The sequence below is a fragment of the Urocitellus parryii genome, chromosome 1, assembly GCF_045843805.1.
Source record: "Urocitellus parryii isolate mUroPar1 chromosome 1, mUroPar1.hap1, whole genome shotgun sequence".
Classification (NCBI taxonomy): Eukaryota; Metazoa; Chordata; class Mammalia; order Rodentia; family Sciuridae; genus Urocitellus; species Urocitellus parryii.
This window is the reverse complement of record NC_135531.1, coordinates 218,984,256-219,000,114: the sequence shown is the minus strand read 5'-3', so window position 1 is coordinate 219,000,114 and position 15,859 is coordinate 218,984,256. Positions and strand designations below refer to the sequence as shown.

The 15,859-nt window shown below is 33.6% G+C and overlaps 1 protein-coding gene across 5 annotated transcripts in view; it reads right to left on the bottom strand.

Annotated features, from left to right (window-relative positions):
* Positions 1-15,859, bottom strand: part of LOC113198410 (sodium channel protein type 2 subunit alpha) — a 93,584-nt gene that overhangs the window by 30,583 nt on the left and 47,142 nt on the right. For all 5 annotated transcript variants that reach the window (XM_026411097.2, XM_026411109.2, XM_026411098.2 and 2 more), the window contains exons 14-16: positions 15,044-15,217; positions 12,356-12,712; positions 4,554-5,033 (exon numbers count right to left, since the gene is read on the bottom strand). In XM_026411097.2, the coding sequence (XP_026266882.2) occupies positions 4,554-5,033; positions 12,356-12,712; positions 15,044-15,217 (1,011 nt within the window). The remainder of the gene's footprint in view (positions 1-4,553; positions 5,034-12,355; positions 12,713-15,043; positions 15,218-15,859) is intronic.

Below are 15,859 nucleotides of genomic sequence, written 5' to 3'. Positions count from 1 at the left end.
ATCACTTTCCCTCAAATACTTTTTTATATAGGAATTTGGAAAATGAGATATTCAGAGAATAAAGAAACTAAACTTATGTCTTTCCAAGACACTGAGAAAAACAAGTCACTATCCTAATAAGCTAAAATCTCATGCTTTTCTGAAAAATTAATACACAATAGGGAAAATATTCTCTCTATTCCCAGTGCATATTTATGTGGAATTGTGTTTAGTGTGAATAGTTATACATCTTGGATCCTATATTATATGATACTTTTCCTTAATATATAAGGCCTTATCTTTCATGAATCTGGAGTGCCAGAGAGTAAAATAAAGTATAATTGTGGCATGTCATTGCTCCTTTGAAAAAGCCACTTTTATATTAGGATTATTTAATAGTTTTCATAGCAGCAAGAGAGTAAACTGGCTCTAAGTGGCAAAGTATTTAATTAATATTTCTTAATGACCCATTGAATTGAATAGAACAATTTGATTATCATACTTGTGCACAAAACTGATTTTAACAGAAGAAAATAAATGGTGCATATAACAGAGCCCTCACAACAGTTTGAGAGTTATCGCTATGTTCACATGGTAAGGAACATCTGTTCATTTTAAAGAGGTGGAAGGACCAAGAGCTCACGATTCTCCTCCTATATAAGAGTCTGTAGAATGTGATACATTTCAATAATAAACTGAGGAGAAAATTGCCCAGTTAGATAGAAGTTAGGAAAAAAAAAAACAATTCACAATGGACAGAGGAGTCAAAAGACGAAGAAGGTAGACTCCAGACCTATATTCAGAGTGAGAATAACATCTAAAGATAGATGTCTATTTTGGGTATTTTTGTTGTATTTTTGATGTACCAAATACACTCCTTTTTTTGGTGTAGGAATTTTAGGAGTAAATATAAACAGAATCTCCAAGGCAATTATATTCTAAATGCAAAATAATTTTGGTCAATTGCTAAATAAAGTGATGCCCTTTTCCCTAAAATGAAGCAGATAAAAATTATACTCATGCTGCTAGCAGCCAAAACATAAACATAACATTCCAATTATATATATTATTATCACATTAGAACATCCTTTCAGAAGTTTGCACATGAATAATGAATTGCTTTAATTTGCAGATTACCCTTCAGAAAAACAATATTACACTAAACACAGAATTATGAAAAATGTACCCTCACTGGGGCAATGTTTAAATAGGAAAAAAGATTAAATATTTTTTTTAAGTAGGGGAGAGAAAGGTTGTCTGCAAGAGTTTTTCAAACACCACCTACATTTCTCCTTTAGGCTCTTAGCATATTCAAAATTCTGTAACCAAACACAGAAATTAAATAATCCATAAAGGCATGCAATGTTAATTTCATCAAATATAATTTCTATTAGTATCTATATAAGAAAATTAAGCAGCTAATTTTTTTTAAAGTTAGGATTGTCAGACTTGCCTGACCATGCTTTGTATGACTCAGCATAAGAGCAGCTGTGCATGTTTTTATTTTACTGCCAATGGATGGGCAAGGAACATAGCTGAGTAACATGCAGGCCAGTCAAAAGTCATTTAGACATTGATTGTATTTATATATATACAACTTGCTTGGGTAACCTGGGTAAAAGTGGTGGCACGAGCCTCTGGCTGGTTATAAAACACCAGAGCTGCGTTCCTGATGGTTCCAGCTTGATTTTACCCCTGTGAGAAGTAAGAATGGTAAGCAGTGAAGGTCACCATAGACAGTACCATATTATACTTTGAAAAATTATCAAACACGGCTTCAACATGATTAAAATCTCTAAAAGGAAAATCAGCCTTTCAAAATCACAAAAGGAATAGCATTAAATAAAGTTAAAAAACATAGTAAGAGTTAAAACATACTTGATTATGACATGAATTTTACATTGTATACTGCAGAGAATCTTTAGAAAGCTAACAAAGAACTCCACAAATTTGGTAAAGGCATGGAAGAGAACTTAAACACCCCCAAACTCTAAGCCCACTCAGTCTACCCTAGAAAAAGAAATGCATTTAGATTCCAAAAACAAAAAGTATTTCATTTTTCCTTTTAGTTTAAAAAAATCATTTAGAAAGGAATAGTAAGAAGCTTCAGGCCATTTTTTAAAAACTATTCTATGTATGATACTAAACAACCCAATCCCAACTCACCAATTTAAAAAAATGAACAAACAAAAATGACTAGAAGATAGACGCTAAGAAGGTATTTCAGAATGAGTGTTCAAAATTCTTGGAAAATCATTTCAATTCTCTTTTGCTTTCTAGTACAGCTACCAGATAAAATTCTGAAAGATCAAAACCTCTGTATATTCTCTTTACAGACTGATCCTAATTCTTATTCATTTATGAATTTATATCTAGAAAATTTGATTAAAGTGACTATTCTTCAAATAATAAACTTCAACACTAAAATGACAATCTCTGTTATGGGAAGATATTGAAAGGACTTCAGAACCCAGTTAAATAGTTTCCTTTACTTCCAATGGGCAGATCAGTTCTTTCCAAAACTCCGAGTCCATGATACTATTTTGGAGTACTTAACTGAAACAGAGTTAGTGCCAATCAAACAGAAAACAATACAAACAGCTTAATAGTCAACAGAAAAACTAGAAAGAGAATGGATTTTCCTATTATAACCCCCACTGTATTGGACATTCCTGTGTCAAACTTAATGGTTTGAGGTGAGGCCAAATGCATGCTACTTCAGAGTATAAAACTTCAAAATTCTTTAAAAATTAGGGATACTGGATATAAGTTAACTATACTCCAAAAGGCACGAAAACTTAGCTAAAAGATAAAACTAAATTATGGCCTCAACATTTGACTCTTTATAATTTAATCTTACTTTATGTGACACCCTAAACTTACACACATGTGTAAATAAAAATATAATTTCTCTAGTACAAGGGACTATCCACTATTAGATACAACAGCAAAATAATGATAAAGAGCTACATTAAAATTTGAATAACCCAATTCTCTTTTCTAATTGCTGACTTCCACTTCTAGAAGTACACAGTATGAGAAATTAGGCACCATACTTTCAATATAACTCAACTAGTTATGTTCATCCTTTTTTTTTTTTTTTTTGTGGTGCTGGGAATTGAACCAAGGGCCTTGTGCATGCAAGGCAAGCAGTCTACCAACTGAGCTATATTCCCAGCCTGAAATTTTATTAAAAAGGTTTAAGATATTACTATTTAAATAATAGTCTAATTAGTAAAAATCTTATTTCATCGAATTATAGCAATTCTTTTCTCTGGGCTCTAAGGTTTTACCCCTTCCCTCTTAAATCTCATCAGTTATTTTGTGAAACTGATAACTATGGCTCTGTTATTTATTCCTTAGTTTTCAGTACTTATATTTAAACATTGCCAGAATTTCATGCTGAACATCTACTTCCACCTAACTCTTGAATTAGCAATACTATCAACTTTATAAACAAGAATGGAAAATACCATATACTCAGCAATTTTATCAAATAAATACAGAAATGTAGACTAAAATATCTAAAATTCTCTTCTTTGAAATATAGTTTTCTTCATACTATTAATGCTTCATAATTATCATGACTGTGCTAAACTACTTAAATTTTATGTTTCAGTGTCTCAGGCTCTGAGACACATTTTCTTTCTTAGAATAAGAATAGTAAGAGAAGCCTTTAGCTTGCTTCCTTGATAAACAATTAAAATAAGGAAGAAGCCAATCTTTGGTCTTGACCTATTATTTTTGTAGGTCTATGTTAATTACTGGGAATCTTATCTTCATTTTGGTATAATTAAACAATTAAATATTAAGATTTTAAATTCTTTCTTATATTTATCTCCTACTCTTACAAACCTGTAGGTGAATAACAAAGCAAAGCAAATCAAAACATATTCTGGTATTAACACTCTTGTAAATCAAGGAATACTTTAAACTACGAAGACTTTTACTGAGAGTAAATTCAGAATTCTACATTTTATAATGCATCAATACTTGTTTGTTTAAACAGCATGCACTGGATTCAGTAGGGTTAAAATATGTTTACCATGATTCCTTATCACAAACTTCTTTTCCTTAAAAAGAAAAAAAATCATTTGCTTCAGGAAACAGAAAACTATGAGTAAATATCAAGTCAAGATCCCAGGCAGTTTTCCATGAAAGGCATATTTCAACAGAGGCAAAAATATAACAAGATGAGAACTGGAACTATCTTTCATCAAGTATTTTTCCAGTATATACAAAAACTACTAATGTGGGTGAGTTATAAGGAAGAACACACATAAATTGAAACATTTTTATGAATCTAAATTTATCTTAAAATAGAAATTGGTATTATTCACATATTATCAAGTATTCAAAAAATTGAGTATTTGAGAAACCGAGGCAGTCTATCATTTCTTTAGCTATATTTTAATCTATCATTAATTTATCAATTGTCATTTTGCCATAGGAAATGTACCAATACATAGTTTATGTTTTCTTGTAAGAAGGAACACACAATTAAAAATATCTAATGGTTTTAATGAAAAAGAAATGCTTAATACCAAAATATCCCCATATTTAAAAATTCCTACCTCTTTGCTTTCCTCCATATCTGACTCACTGCTGAACTCCTCAGTATTTAAATTTTCAAAGTCAGATTCTCCAACAGCAATGGGCACTGTCACAGTGAGGCTGGGATTGTTTATGAATGACATGTAGTCACTCTCATCAACGACATACTTTTCTACACTGCTGCCTATGCCACTAGTTGTTCCGTTTCCGTCTTTGAGATAATTGAGGTCTTTGCCTATTTCTATAGTGGTATGGTTGGAAATACAGCTGTCTTTTTTGTTATTTAGATCTTCAAGAGGTTTAATTTCATCTAAAGCTTTCTGCTTCCTAACAAAGGCTTTCTCAATGAATTCACGTATTTTTCTTTTAACAAAATCAATTCCTTTCTGCATTCTTCCCACAGCAATCTGGAGGTTGTTCATTTCGTTATCATCATCAGTGGCTGCAAGATTGTCAGAACTGAAGGAGCTCAGGAGCAAGGCCAGGAAGAGATTCAGAACCTGAAATAGCAGGAAAAGAGGTGATCACAAGACTCTGCTGCTTCAACATTTTAAGTTTTTCAGATTGTTCTTCCACCTTATTTTATGTTAGGCATTTAATCTAGTTTATGATAAACTATGAAAAATAGTAAATGTAATAAAAAATACCTGGCCATTATAAAATAATACCATTAGTACTATTTCCTTTTGAGTAGTTGAAAATCACAGAAGCCATTCTTGCATGAAACTTCTATATTCAATTCAGTTCCCAAGGAGAAATCTAGGCAACAACACAGTGTCTAGATTTATTAGGGACGGTAGGTATTTTGACCATGTCAGCTGGATTTCCTAGGACATTGATAATTTAATATAAAATGTATCCCTAAAACCAAAAACTATTCCAATGTACTTAAATATGATTTGTTTTTTTGTGACTTTGTACCATTTTTTTCACCTAGATAAGTTGCTAAATTAGAAAAAAATGTATTTATGGCTAGATCAAAAGTCCTAATTTTTGATTTAGGAAATCATAGCCAAAATATTTATAACACAGTTAGGAATACTATAAAGAAATGGGATGTAGCTCAGTTGGTAGAGAACTTGCCAGGCATGTGCAAGTGCCTAGTTCAATACTTAAAACCAAAAAAAGAAGAAAAAAAAAGAAATGATTATAATAATGATGGTAATAATGAATTAAGGATTGTGGAGTTGAAGTGTTGTTATGTAACTCCAAAATAAACAGCACTGACTTGAGTAAATGAAAAAATAAATGGCTGGGGTAAGGGGTGCCTGGGATTGAACTCAGGGACACCTAGCCACTGAGCCACATACCCAGCACTATTTTGTATTTTATTTAGAGACAGGGTCTCACTGAGTTATTTAGTGCCCCACTGTTGCTGAGGCTGGCCTTGAACACACAAGCCTTCTGCCTCAGCCTCCTGAGCCACTGGGATTACAGGCATGCACCACTGTGCCTGGCAAATTAAAATATTAGTGGGAATAAATCCACTGTGTAAACTCAAAATGAGAGAATTTACTAAGGAATCAGGCATTTCCAGGGGCACGAGCCTGACATACATATATATATCTTTTTTTTCCCCTCCAGTCAGGATTTGATTGGCAATGCCCATGAGTCCTGTATGTATTTAACCATACAGAAAAAATGGAACATGGAGCAGTAAGGGGACCAAATGCAGAAATTAGCAGTACAAAATAGAAATCCTGAGAAAGGTTTCAGTGAAATTCCAATGAAAATGTATGTCAAAGTGTGTAAGATCTCATAAGAACTACGTGCAACTTTTAGAGTCTATACTAAGCCATCTGTCAATTGCTATTCAATGGCTCCTGATAATTATACTAAAACTTGCTCCTTTACTTCTGGAATTTGCCAATAAAATTATGTTTTACCATGACTTGTCTTTGAATCTCTTAGTTGGACCAAAAAAAAAAAAAAAAAAAAAAAGAGAGAGAGAAGAAAAATAAAACTAAATGCTAAATTTTTACTTTTATTCATTAGAACACTGAAATGTGGTGCCATAAGTATTTTCTAGATTTAATTTTCAAAGGTTTGTTAATATACTGTCCTTGTCTATTAGGTATTGATCCATATCAATCAATCATTCTACACTGATGTCCAACAGTGGGTTCTTTTTTTATGTTTTATTTTATTTTGATTAATATGCAATTGTTGTACATATTTATGATAGGGGACAGACAGATGTGAATGATGAGAACACAGGTTAAGGGAATAATTCCATAAAGTAGGCCAACTGTGCTGACCCCCGCATGCTTTCTTTTCCAAGAAGCAATTTAATCACAACCCTGCCTGGCTTAAGTGGACAGGATATGTCACATTTCTCAGCAAAGTAGTTATATCCAGGAGAAATGCAGGCCCAAAATAATGTTTCAAAAAGAAGGAACCCAAGTTACCCTGAAGAAGAAGACTTTTCTGATCCTTTTCACAGACCAGATCTCAGGGAGATAAGGATAATTTTTCTAAGGATAAAATCTGTAAGAATTTATAATTAAATATCCAATTAGAACCGGTCAGTATGGGCCACATGACCTAAAGTTGTAAAGGGAGTGGGGACTTAACATCTGATGTCATCTTGCTGTCAGTAAAAAGTCAAGAACTGGGCAGAACTCACTGGAAACTTCTCTAGGACCCCCAATAAAATTGTCCCCCTCCTCTCTGAGAAGACCTACTGTCTCCCTTGAGAGTGTACCCTTTCCCTATTCCTTCAGTAAACTCATGCTTGCTACTCTTGAGCAACATGTCTGAAATCTTTCTGACTTGACTGTAAGATTCAGGGTTTGAAGAGGGAAGGGTTTCAAATTGCCTTAGTTTCCTAGAAGACCCCAGACCTGTAACATTTTTAGGGTAAAGTTATGATGCTTTGATACATCTATACATGTAAATGTGTCTTAGAGTTAGGTTCTAGAGCACATAAGAGTGTTTTGTAAAAGCTGCTTTTTACTGAGATCTTAATAAGTACCAGTCCTTGTGCTAGGCATTTTTATTTTCCTATGATTTATTTCTCACAACAGTCTCATGAATTAGTAATTATTATTATCACTGTTTTATAGATGAGAAAACTGAGGCTTCTGTCTACTTTAGGTGACTTGTCCAAGATCACAGTTAATAAGTAGATTTTTTAAATTGCGTTAAAGGTGTTCTTTTTTTAATTGATTTAAAAAAAATGACAGCAGAATGCATTACAATTCTTATTACACATATACAGCACAATTTTTCATATCTGTGGTTGTTTATAAAGTATGTTGACACCAATTCATGTCTTGTACTTTGGATAATGATGTCTAACACATTCCACCATCCTTGCTATAAAAGAGAATAAAATCATGGCATTTGCAGGTAAATGGATGGCATTGGAGAAGATAATGCTAAGTGAAGATAGCCAATCCCCCCAAAACAATGCCAAATGTTTTCTCTGATATAAAGAGGCTGACTCATAGTGGGGTAGGGAGGGGGAGCACGGGAGGAATAAATAAGTAGTTTTTTATAGTTAGAAAAATTATCCTTATCTCCCTGAGTTTTGGGATCTGGTCTGTGAAAAGGATTTGATAATCTAATTCTGAAATCTTCATTCTTAATTGCTGTGTTTGCAAAATCAACAAGGAAACAATATTCCATGTGCACTCAATGCTATTCCACCCCACCCTTTCCCTTTCAATGCTGGAGATAAAACCCAGACCTCATGCATGCTCAGCAATTGCTCTACCACAGAGTTACATCCCTATCCCTTGATATTTACTTTCTCTGAACTCCTACCACACTTATGTCACTATCATAAAGCTTGCCATCAATTTTCTAATTGCTTCTATGATCTGTTATAAATTGATAATTTAATGTTATTTCATTGTCAGGAAAAAATAAAAGTTCCTCCAACCTACAACTTTTCTTTCACATATTTAAGAAAGTTCCCTCCCTCCTTTGAAAAGCAGTCCATCTGCATTGATGTTGTCCTAAAATTTTTCTTGCAAACACCTTCTTGACACCATTAGTTCCACAAATTTACTTGATTTAACCACAGTTTTACTTGATATAACAGTGGAACACATCTTTTAGATTTAGGATGCTGAGTAACAATCAAATTTCTACTGCTAGAAAAGTAACATAAGCCATCTAAGGACAGTTTCTTTACCTGTAAAATAAATATTATAATTGTCTCAACACCTGTTTATGGGATTGATATAAGAATTCAAAGAAATAATCCCTATGGCTCTCAGCACAGTTTCTAGCTCACAGTGAATACATGGGAAAGTTTAGCTATTACTATCATTGTTACTATTATCCAACAGACTCTCTACAATTATCTACCTTATTTTCTTAAAAATAAAATTTTGTGTGAGTCAAGCTACTCTCTTTGTTTAGACCTCCTTCATTATTGAAAGCTATATATGTAACAGCTGGCCCAGGAGTTTGGTGTGATCAACAGTAACCTAAGGGAACAGAGTTAGACAAGCTCACTCAGGAATTGAAATCCTGAATTCTGTTTCACAAAGGTGCATGGATAGAGGACTAATCACTGAGTGGAATGAACTTTCTCATATGTTCCCCCAATTTAGTCTCTCAGAAGGAAAATGTTTCCACTGCTGCCAGATTGAAATGTATTACACATATTAATGATTTCTCCATTTTTTTAAGAGAGAGAGAGAGAGAGAGAGAGATTGAGAGAGAGAATTTTTTAATATTTATTTTATAGTTTTTGGCGGACACAACATCTTTATTTTATTTGTATGCGGCACTGAGGATTGAACCCAGCACCCGCCGAGCGCATGCCAGGCAAGCGCGCTACCGCTTGAGCCACATCCCCACCCGCTGATTTCTCCATTCTGACTCCCACCTTTTGAGAGTAGCTCCTGACCTTAATCCTGCCTGCCTGCTATTGCTCCATCTTCACTTAGAGAAAATACTATCCACTACTTCTAGAACTAGCAGCCTTCAAAAAGTCACCTTCTCTCTCTATAGCACTTGCCTTTCATCTATCAAAGGATCTCTAGCCACAGTGCCAGGAAACAAAGAATGGCTCCTAAAAATCCTGGGGAAGTGCAGACTGTGGCCCCACCTCTCTCTTGCCTGTAGAGGAGGCCTGGCATTGATTATTCACAGATACTGTGGTGGAACCTTGTCAGGCAGTTGACATGTTAAAAAGAAGTTACACCAGCTTCTTTTTGAGTGACCTTTCCCTCTTTCCAGTAAAAATGGGAAGAATTGTAAGAGGCAGTGTATCAGTTTATTCCATCTTACTTAAGGAAGTATGATATGAAAAAAATCGTTAACAGTGGTAAACAGGTTGGACATTATCATCTTAGCTACTCCATAAATGTATCCAGAACATCACAATAACATTTTAAAACTGATAATGGAAAAGAAAGGAGAGTCTTTAATTTTTTCTCTTAGAGGCATAATAGCTACTCCATAAATGTATCCAGAACATCACAATAACATTTTAAAACTGATAATGGAAAAGAAAGGAGAGTCTTTAATTTTTTCTCTTAGAGGCATAAAATTTAAATTTTTGTGACTACATAAAAATAATTATTTTTATGTGTTACAGCAATACAAATTAATATTAAATGTCATCTATATATATAAACACTTGATACTTTCTGAAATTATTTATGTACTTGAATTCTCTATTCAATTACATATTAGAGAGATGTTTTATTTCAGTAAACTAATAGATGATATGTGATATGGTAAGTTTCTTTCTCTTTAAACCCACTCTGCATTCTCTAGCTACATTATTCTTATCAAAATATCTTAGCTCATTTTCAATTCCTGATAAAAAGCCATCTGTAGTTTTGAATTGCCTAAAGGAAAATCCACTTTATTATGCACAGTCAGCCATTTCGTAAATTAGACTCTACACAATCTGGCCCTAGCTTATTTTTTACTATTCCCACTCCGAATTCCCTGTTGCAGTCCAATAGTTCCTTGCTGTCATAAAGGACTCTGTTCTGCCTTTTCCTTCTCTTCTCCAATGTATGCCAGATACATAGAAGAAATGAAATCAAATCCATAACACAGCTATGACTTTTGATTTGTTTCTGTTCCATTTAACCATTTATTTCTGCTCTATAGAATTTTATACTTTCCTAAAAGCAAAATGTTTGTTGTTTGGGGGATGGCTGTGGCTTTAAAATGTATCTACAAATTACCTGATACTCTTCTCTTCAAAAAATGGAGACTAATTTCTTCTGAAGTGTGAGCTTCTTCTAACGAACAGAGCACAGCAGAGGTTATGGAGAATGACTTTCAAGATTAGAACACAAAGAAGACCTACACTTTGCCTTCTCTCTTCTGTCTGCTTTGGGAGAAACCAGTGGTGATGTTGTAAGAATATTCAACATTCCTATCAAGAGGCCCATGTAGAGAGTAACTGAGATCTTCAATCAACAGCCAACAATGAACTGAGACCACCTGCCCCTAGCCATAAGACTGAGCCTTCTTACAAGCTGACCCAGAAGCTCCAGTCAAGATGATGATAGCCTCAGTCAACACCTTCACAGCAACCTCATAATTGATTGTGAGCCAGAATCATATAGATAAATTGCTCCTAAATTCCCAACCCACAGAAACAATATTTGATGTTTTAAACCACCATTCATATTTCTGAATTATACACTGTGCATGTTTCTTGATATTTCATACACAGATCAGGGCCCGGGATTAACTCAGTGATTGAGAACTCATCTAACATACATGAGGCCCTAGATTTGATCCTCAAAAAACGAAAAAAACAAAACAAAAATCAGGATTATTTAAGATAAAGATTCTGAAATATGGCAATGAATAGAAATTAATATTTTGCATTTTTACCCTATTCGTATATTTTCCTTTGGGGAATTGAAAGTTGTTTTTTTTTATTTGAATGAAAATAAGTCTATAGGTTAAAATAATGGTCATATAGTTCTTTTCCTGTTACATTGGTTTGACTCCTCCTCAAGCAAAGCAGCATGATTCCTTTACTTAAAGCCTAAGAAAGGCTCCTTCCCACATGTATACTATCCTGTCCCAAACCACTAGGTATACTTTTCCCTGGTTTAGAGTGATCACCTTTCTCCCTACCAAACCAACTTTACATCATAATTAAAGATATTTCAGGTCCAAACTCTTTGATGGAGTTCCATGCTAATATTAAGCAATGTTTCCACTTTGTGAATCTGGTAGACAGCTTTCATTTCCACATTTCAAACATCAAAGATAAATTTCTATTTTTAATTCCTGTTAGAGTAAATGTCATAATACTGTGTCATATTGATCTTCCTTTTACCTTTCTCACATGTCCAAGATGGGTCAGTGGTGCTGGGCATGGTCAATTTTGTATAGAAGTGACAATCTATGTTTCTTGGTTCAATGTTACTGATTCAAACTACAATTTCTACATTCCAAATAACCTGTATACTTTAAAAAACTGATATGATTAATATTTTTTAAAATTTTAATTTGTAGGAAACTTGAATTTAAACATGTTCAAAAGATATTTTTGTTCCTACTTAGAAATAAAATGAATTCATAATGACACTTCTATACTTTAGTACAAGAACTGAAAGATAAAAGCCCTAGACCTTCCCTTCCAATAGTAAGAGGAACAGCGAGGAAGACCAATGTTGGTTCAAGAGGCATTTTGAGGGTCTGTGTGAATTAAAGACATCTAAATAATGCATGGCTCTTGCAATCATGAATAATAGAAAATAGGAAATAACTTTGACACAGAAACAATTCACAAAGATAATGCAAAATGTTCACCAGTTTAGTGTACTTTTTCATGATTACATAATCTTATACTGAAAGTAAGGAAAACGTTTTTAGTACATACCACGAGGTTTCCAATTACCATGACCATCATGAAGACAGTAAGGCACATGGTTTGGCCAGCAACCTCCATACAGTCCCACATGGTCTCTATCCACTCTCCACACAGCACACGGAACACAATCAGGAAAGAGTGGAAGAAATCGTGCATGTGCCAGCGTGGGAGTTCACAATCATTGGAAATCTTGCAGACACATTCTTTGTAGCTCTTTCCAAAGAGCTGCATGCCGACCACAGCAAAAATGAAAACAATAATGGCCAACACCAAGGTGAGGTTTCCCAGTGCCCCCACAGAATTGCCAATGATCTTTATAAGCATATTCAAAGTTGGCCAAGACTTTGCCAACTTGAAAACTCTGAGCTGGAAAAAAAGAAAAAAGGGCTGTTAATGACCTACATTTATTTATTTGCTTCTTTTTTTCCCCCTTTTTCTTTTTACAGCAAGAAATTCAGATTGTAATTTTATTTTTTTGGTTTTGGTTCACACTACAATTTACAGAAAATGATACAAAAGCCACAAAATTTGTCTTTTATCTTTTTTTCTAAAAGTGCTTTTATTAGTGCATTTTATTTTTTCATAATAGTTGGGTTCATTTTGACATAATTATACAAGCATAGAATTTAATTTGTTCATTTCAGTCCCCACTGCCTCCTCTTTCCCTTCCCTCCTGCATCTCCCTCTTTCCTTTCCTCTATTCTACTGGTCTTACCTTTATTTATTTATTTACTCATTTTTAATGAATGCTTTATAGATATGCATAAAGATGGAATGCACTGTGTAATATTTATATAGTACATTGCATAACTTTGAATGACCTACATTTCTGAAGCATCTGTGGTTTTGTTTCCAGCTGAAATCTACAGGGTGACTGTCTCAATTGTAGATTGATGGATTATTTAAGTGTCAAAGTATTATCTAGCAAATGTAGCAGGTATTTGATACCATAGGGATATTTTTAATTCTGAAATATACATGTTGTAAATAAAATAATTATGTTACATGGCTTTTGAATCAGCATTTTAATAATAAGAATCCTACATGAGCATATGAAATATATCTTTTTCTTAAAGGAACTAAGATATTTAAGATTAATGGTGGCTAAATAGCAGAGATTCAATTTCAGGGAAGTAGGAGCTCCAATTGTTTAAAAGCTCAAAGTCAATATAGTTTTCAGTATACTTAAAATATTATACTGAAGTGCACAAGTGCAAATAATATTAACGCTTAAATTGCATATGGTGAGAGAAAAATCAACTGATCTTTTGAGTATTAACATTATTTTAATCTAACTATACCTTTAGTTTGTTGTAATATTAGGCAATATTTTTTAAGATATATTATATTTAAAGGAGAAATACATGGACTTAGTAAAAAGTTGCAGTTTTCAATCTGATGTCTTCAGTGACTTAATTAATCAACTCATTGTAGTGTGTCTCTCTGCCACTGTGCTTGACACTTTGGTTGTATTAGCATGCAGTGGCCTCTCAAGTACCATTTAAACAACAGCAGTATTTTATTTCTGATGCTTCAATAAATGTCAGGCTGAGAGTAGTGCATTATTTAATGGCATCTAAGTGACCCAAAGGAGCAAATATAAGCACCAAAGTGTTTAATTTATTCCCAGAGAATAAATTTATGCAAAAGAGCCTAACATACTAAGTAAGATGTGGTAATGACATACACTCCCTTTTCCCCTAAACTGCATCACATTATCATGAAGGTTTACTAAACATCTTTTTAAAGTAGTTGCTCATATTATTTATCATATAATAAAATTCTAAAAATTTCACAACAATGTCTTGAGGATAATAAGCATAAGATAAATCATCTAGAACTTGTCTTTAGTAACTATATATAATCTCTGTTATCTGAAAATAAATCACAAAAAGTTAAAACCAACTCAAAACAATAGCACAATAAAACATATCAAACTTTTGATGGAAATAAGTCTCTTGATTTTAAAAGATCAAAAAATATCTTTGAATAGCAAGGACCAAATAAAAGATGCATCTTTAAAATTAGCAAAGAGTGGATTTGATAATTTTCTGATATGGCTGAAGGAACAAAGGTACAGAGCTAATTCTGTAATCCTCTCCTTTATGCACTGTTCCTTGTTCCAACTCTTGGCTATGAGTTGCTCTGTAATTGCTGAGGCCTGCAGAAAGGGGAACTCATCCTGTATCTAAATGAAGACTTATACCTGTACACAAACCTCAGATAACTGAGTTGACAACAGTGGTATTTAATTGTGACTTGGGATTATGGCAACTTCCTCTTTCTACCTCCCAGTTAGACTTGCCATTTGATTATGAAGGGGGGAACTGTTGACTGTTGACTTGAATAAACTAAACAGAATCTATTTCTCAAAAATAAATAAAATTTGGGGCTGGGGTTGTGGCTCAGCATTAGAGCACTGGTCTATCATGTGCGAGGCCCTGGGTTCGATCCTCAGCACCACATAAAAATAAATAAAATAAAGGTATTGTGTTAAAAATAAATAAATAAGTAAATAAAATTTACTTATCAAAACTTCAACGAAGAAGAAATTCCAATCTGGTGATGAGGCAATTTGGTTTTTCATGAGTGTATTAAAATATTAGAATTGTACAAATCCTAAAATTATTAGTAAATAAGAATGAAGACTAATTATTTAGAGAAATAAAAATTATCAACCCTTCTGAGTTAGTTTACCAGTCGGAATGATCGGAGAACTGACAATCCTTCCACATTTGCCAAACCAAGTTCCATTAAACTAAGGCTCACAATAAAACCATCAAAAATATTCCAGCCTTCTTGAAAGTAATAATATGGATCCATAGCAATGATCTTGAGAAACATTTCTGCTGTGAAGATCCCAGTGAAGACCTGAATGAGAAATGTAGTTGATTACAGAACTGTATACTCTTGACACACAAATTATTCTTGAGCAATTTCATTTACTCCCAACACATCAAAATTAAATTCTGAATTTTAAAACTTGGTTTGGGACCAACAAATTGGTACTTTCAAATGATTTGTGTTCAAATGAGTATTTAATTGTTGATTATAGTTAAGGTTTATCAAGTGATAAAGTGTACATGGATAAAGATACAATTAATACTCTTCTTTGCAAATAGAAGGTGCAGTTGATTTATTGTGATCCACTGCTTGGCTCTGCCTGTGATCTCTCCAGTCTTCCAAAAACTCACCAGATGTTTACCTAGCAGTGCAGATTTTAGGCACCAAGCACAATGGATTGGTCCTCTCTCTTGGCCCTGCAGATTAAGCTGGTCCTATGGAGGATTCATGTAAACTGTAATAAACATGGGCATTACTAACCCAATACATGTTAAAGATGTTTTAAAAGTTCCTTTAGCTGGCAAAAGGGTGACAGCATTTTCCACTCTCTATTTCCAGAATGTACATTTATTTCAAGCCTTCTTTCTCCTCCATTTATTTTCAACAATGTTCTTATTCCACACTCTGTGTTTGCTTCTTAGAACTAATGGAAGTTGGACAACCTGAAAT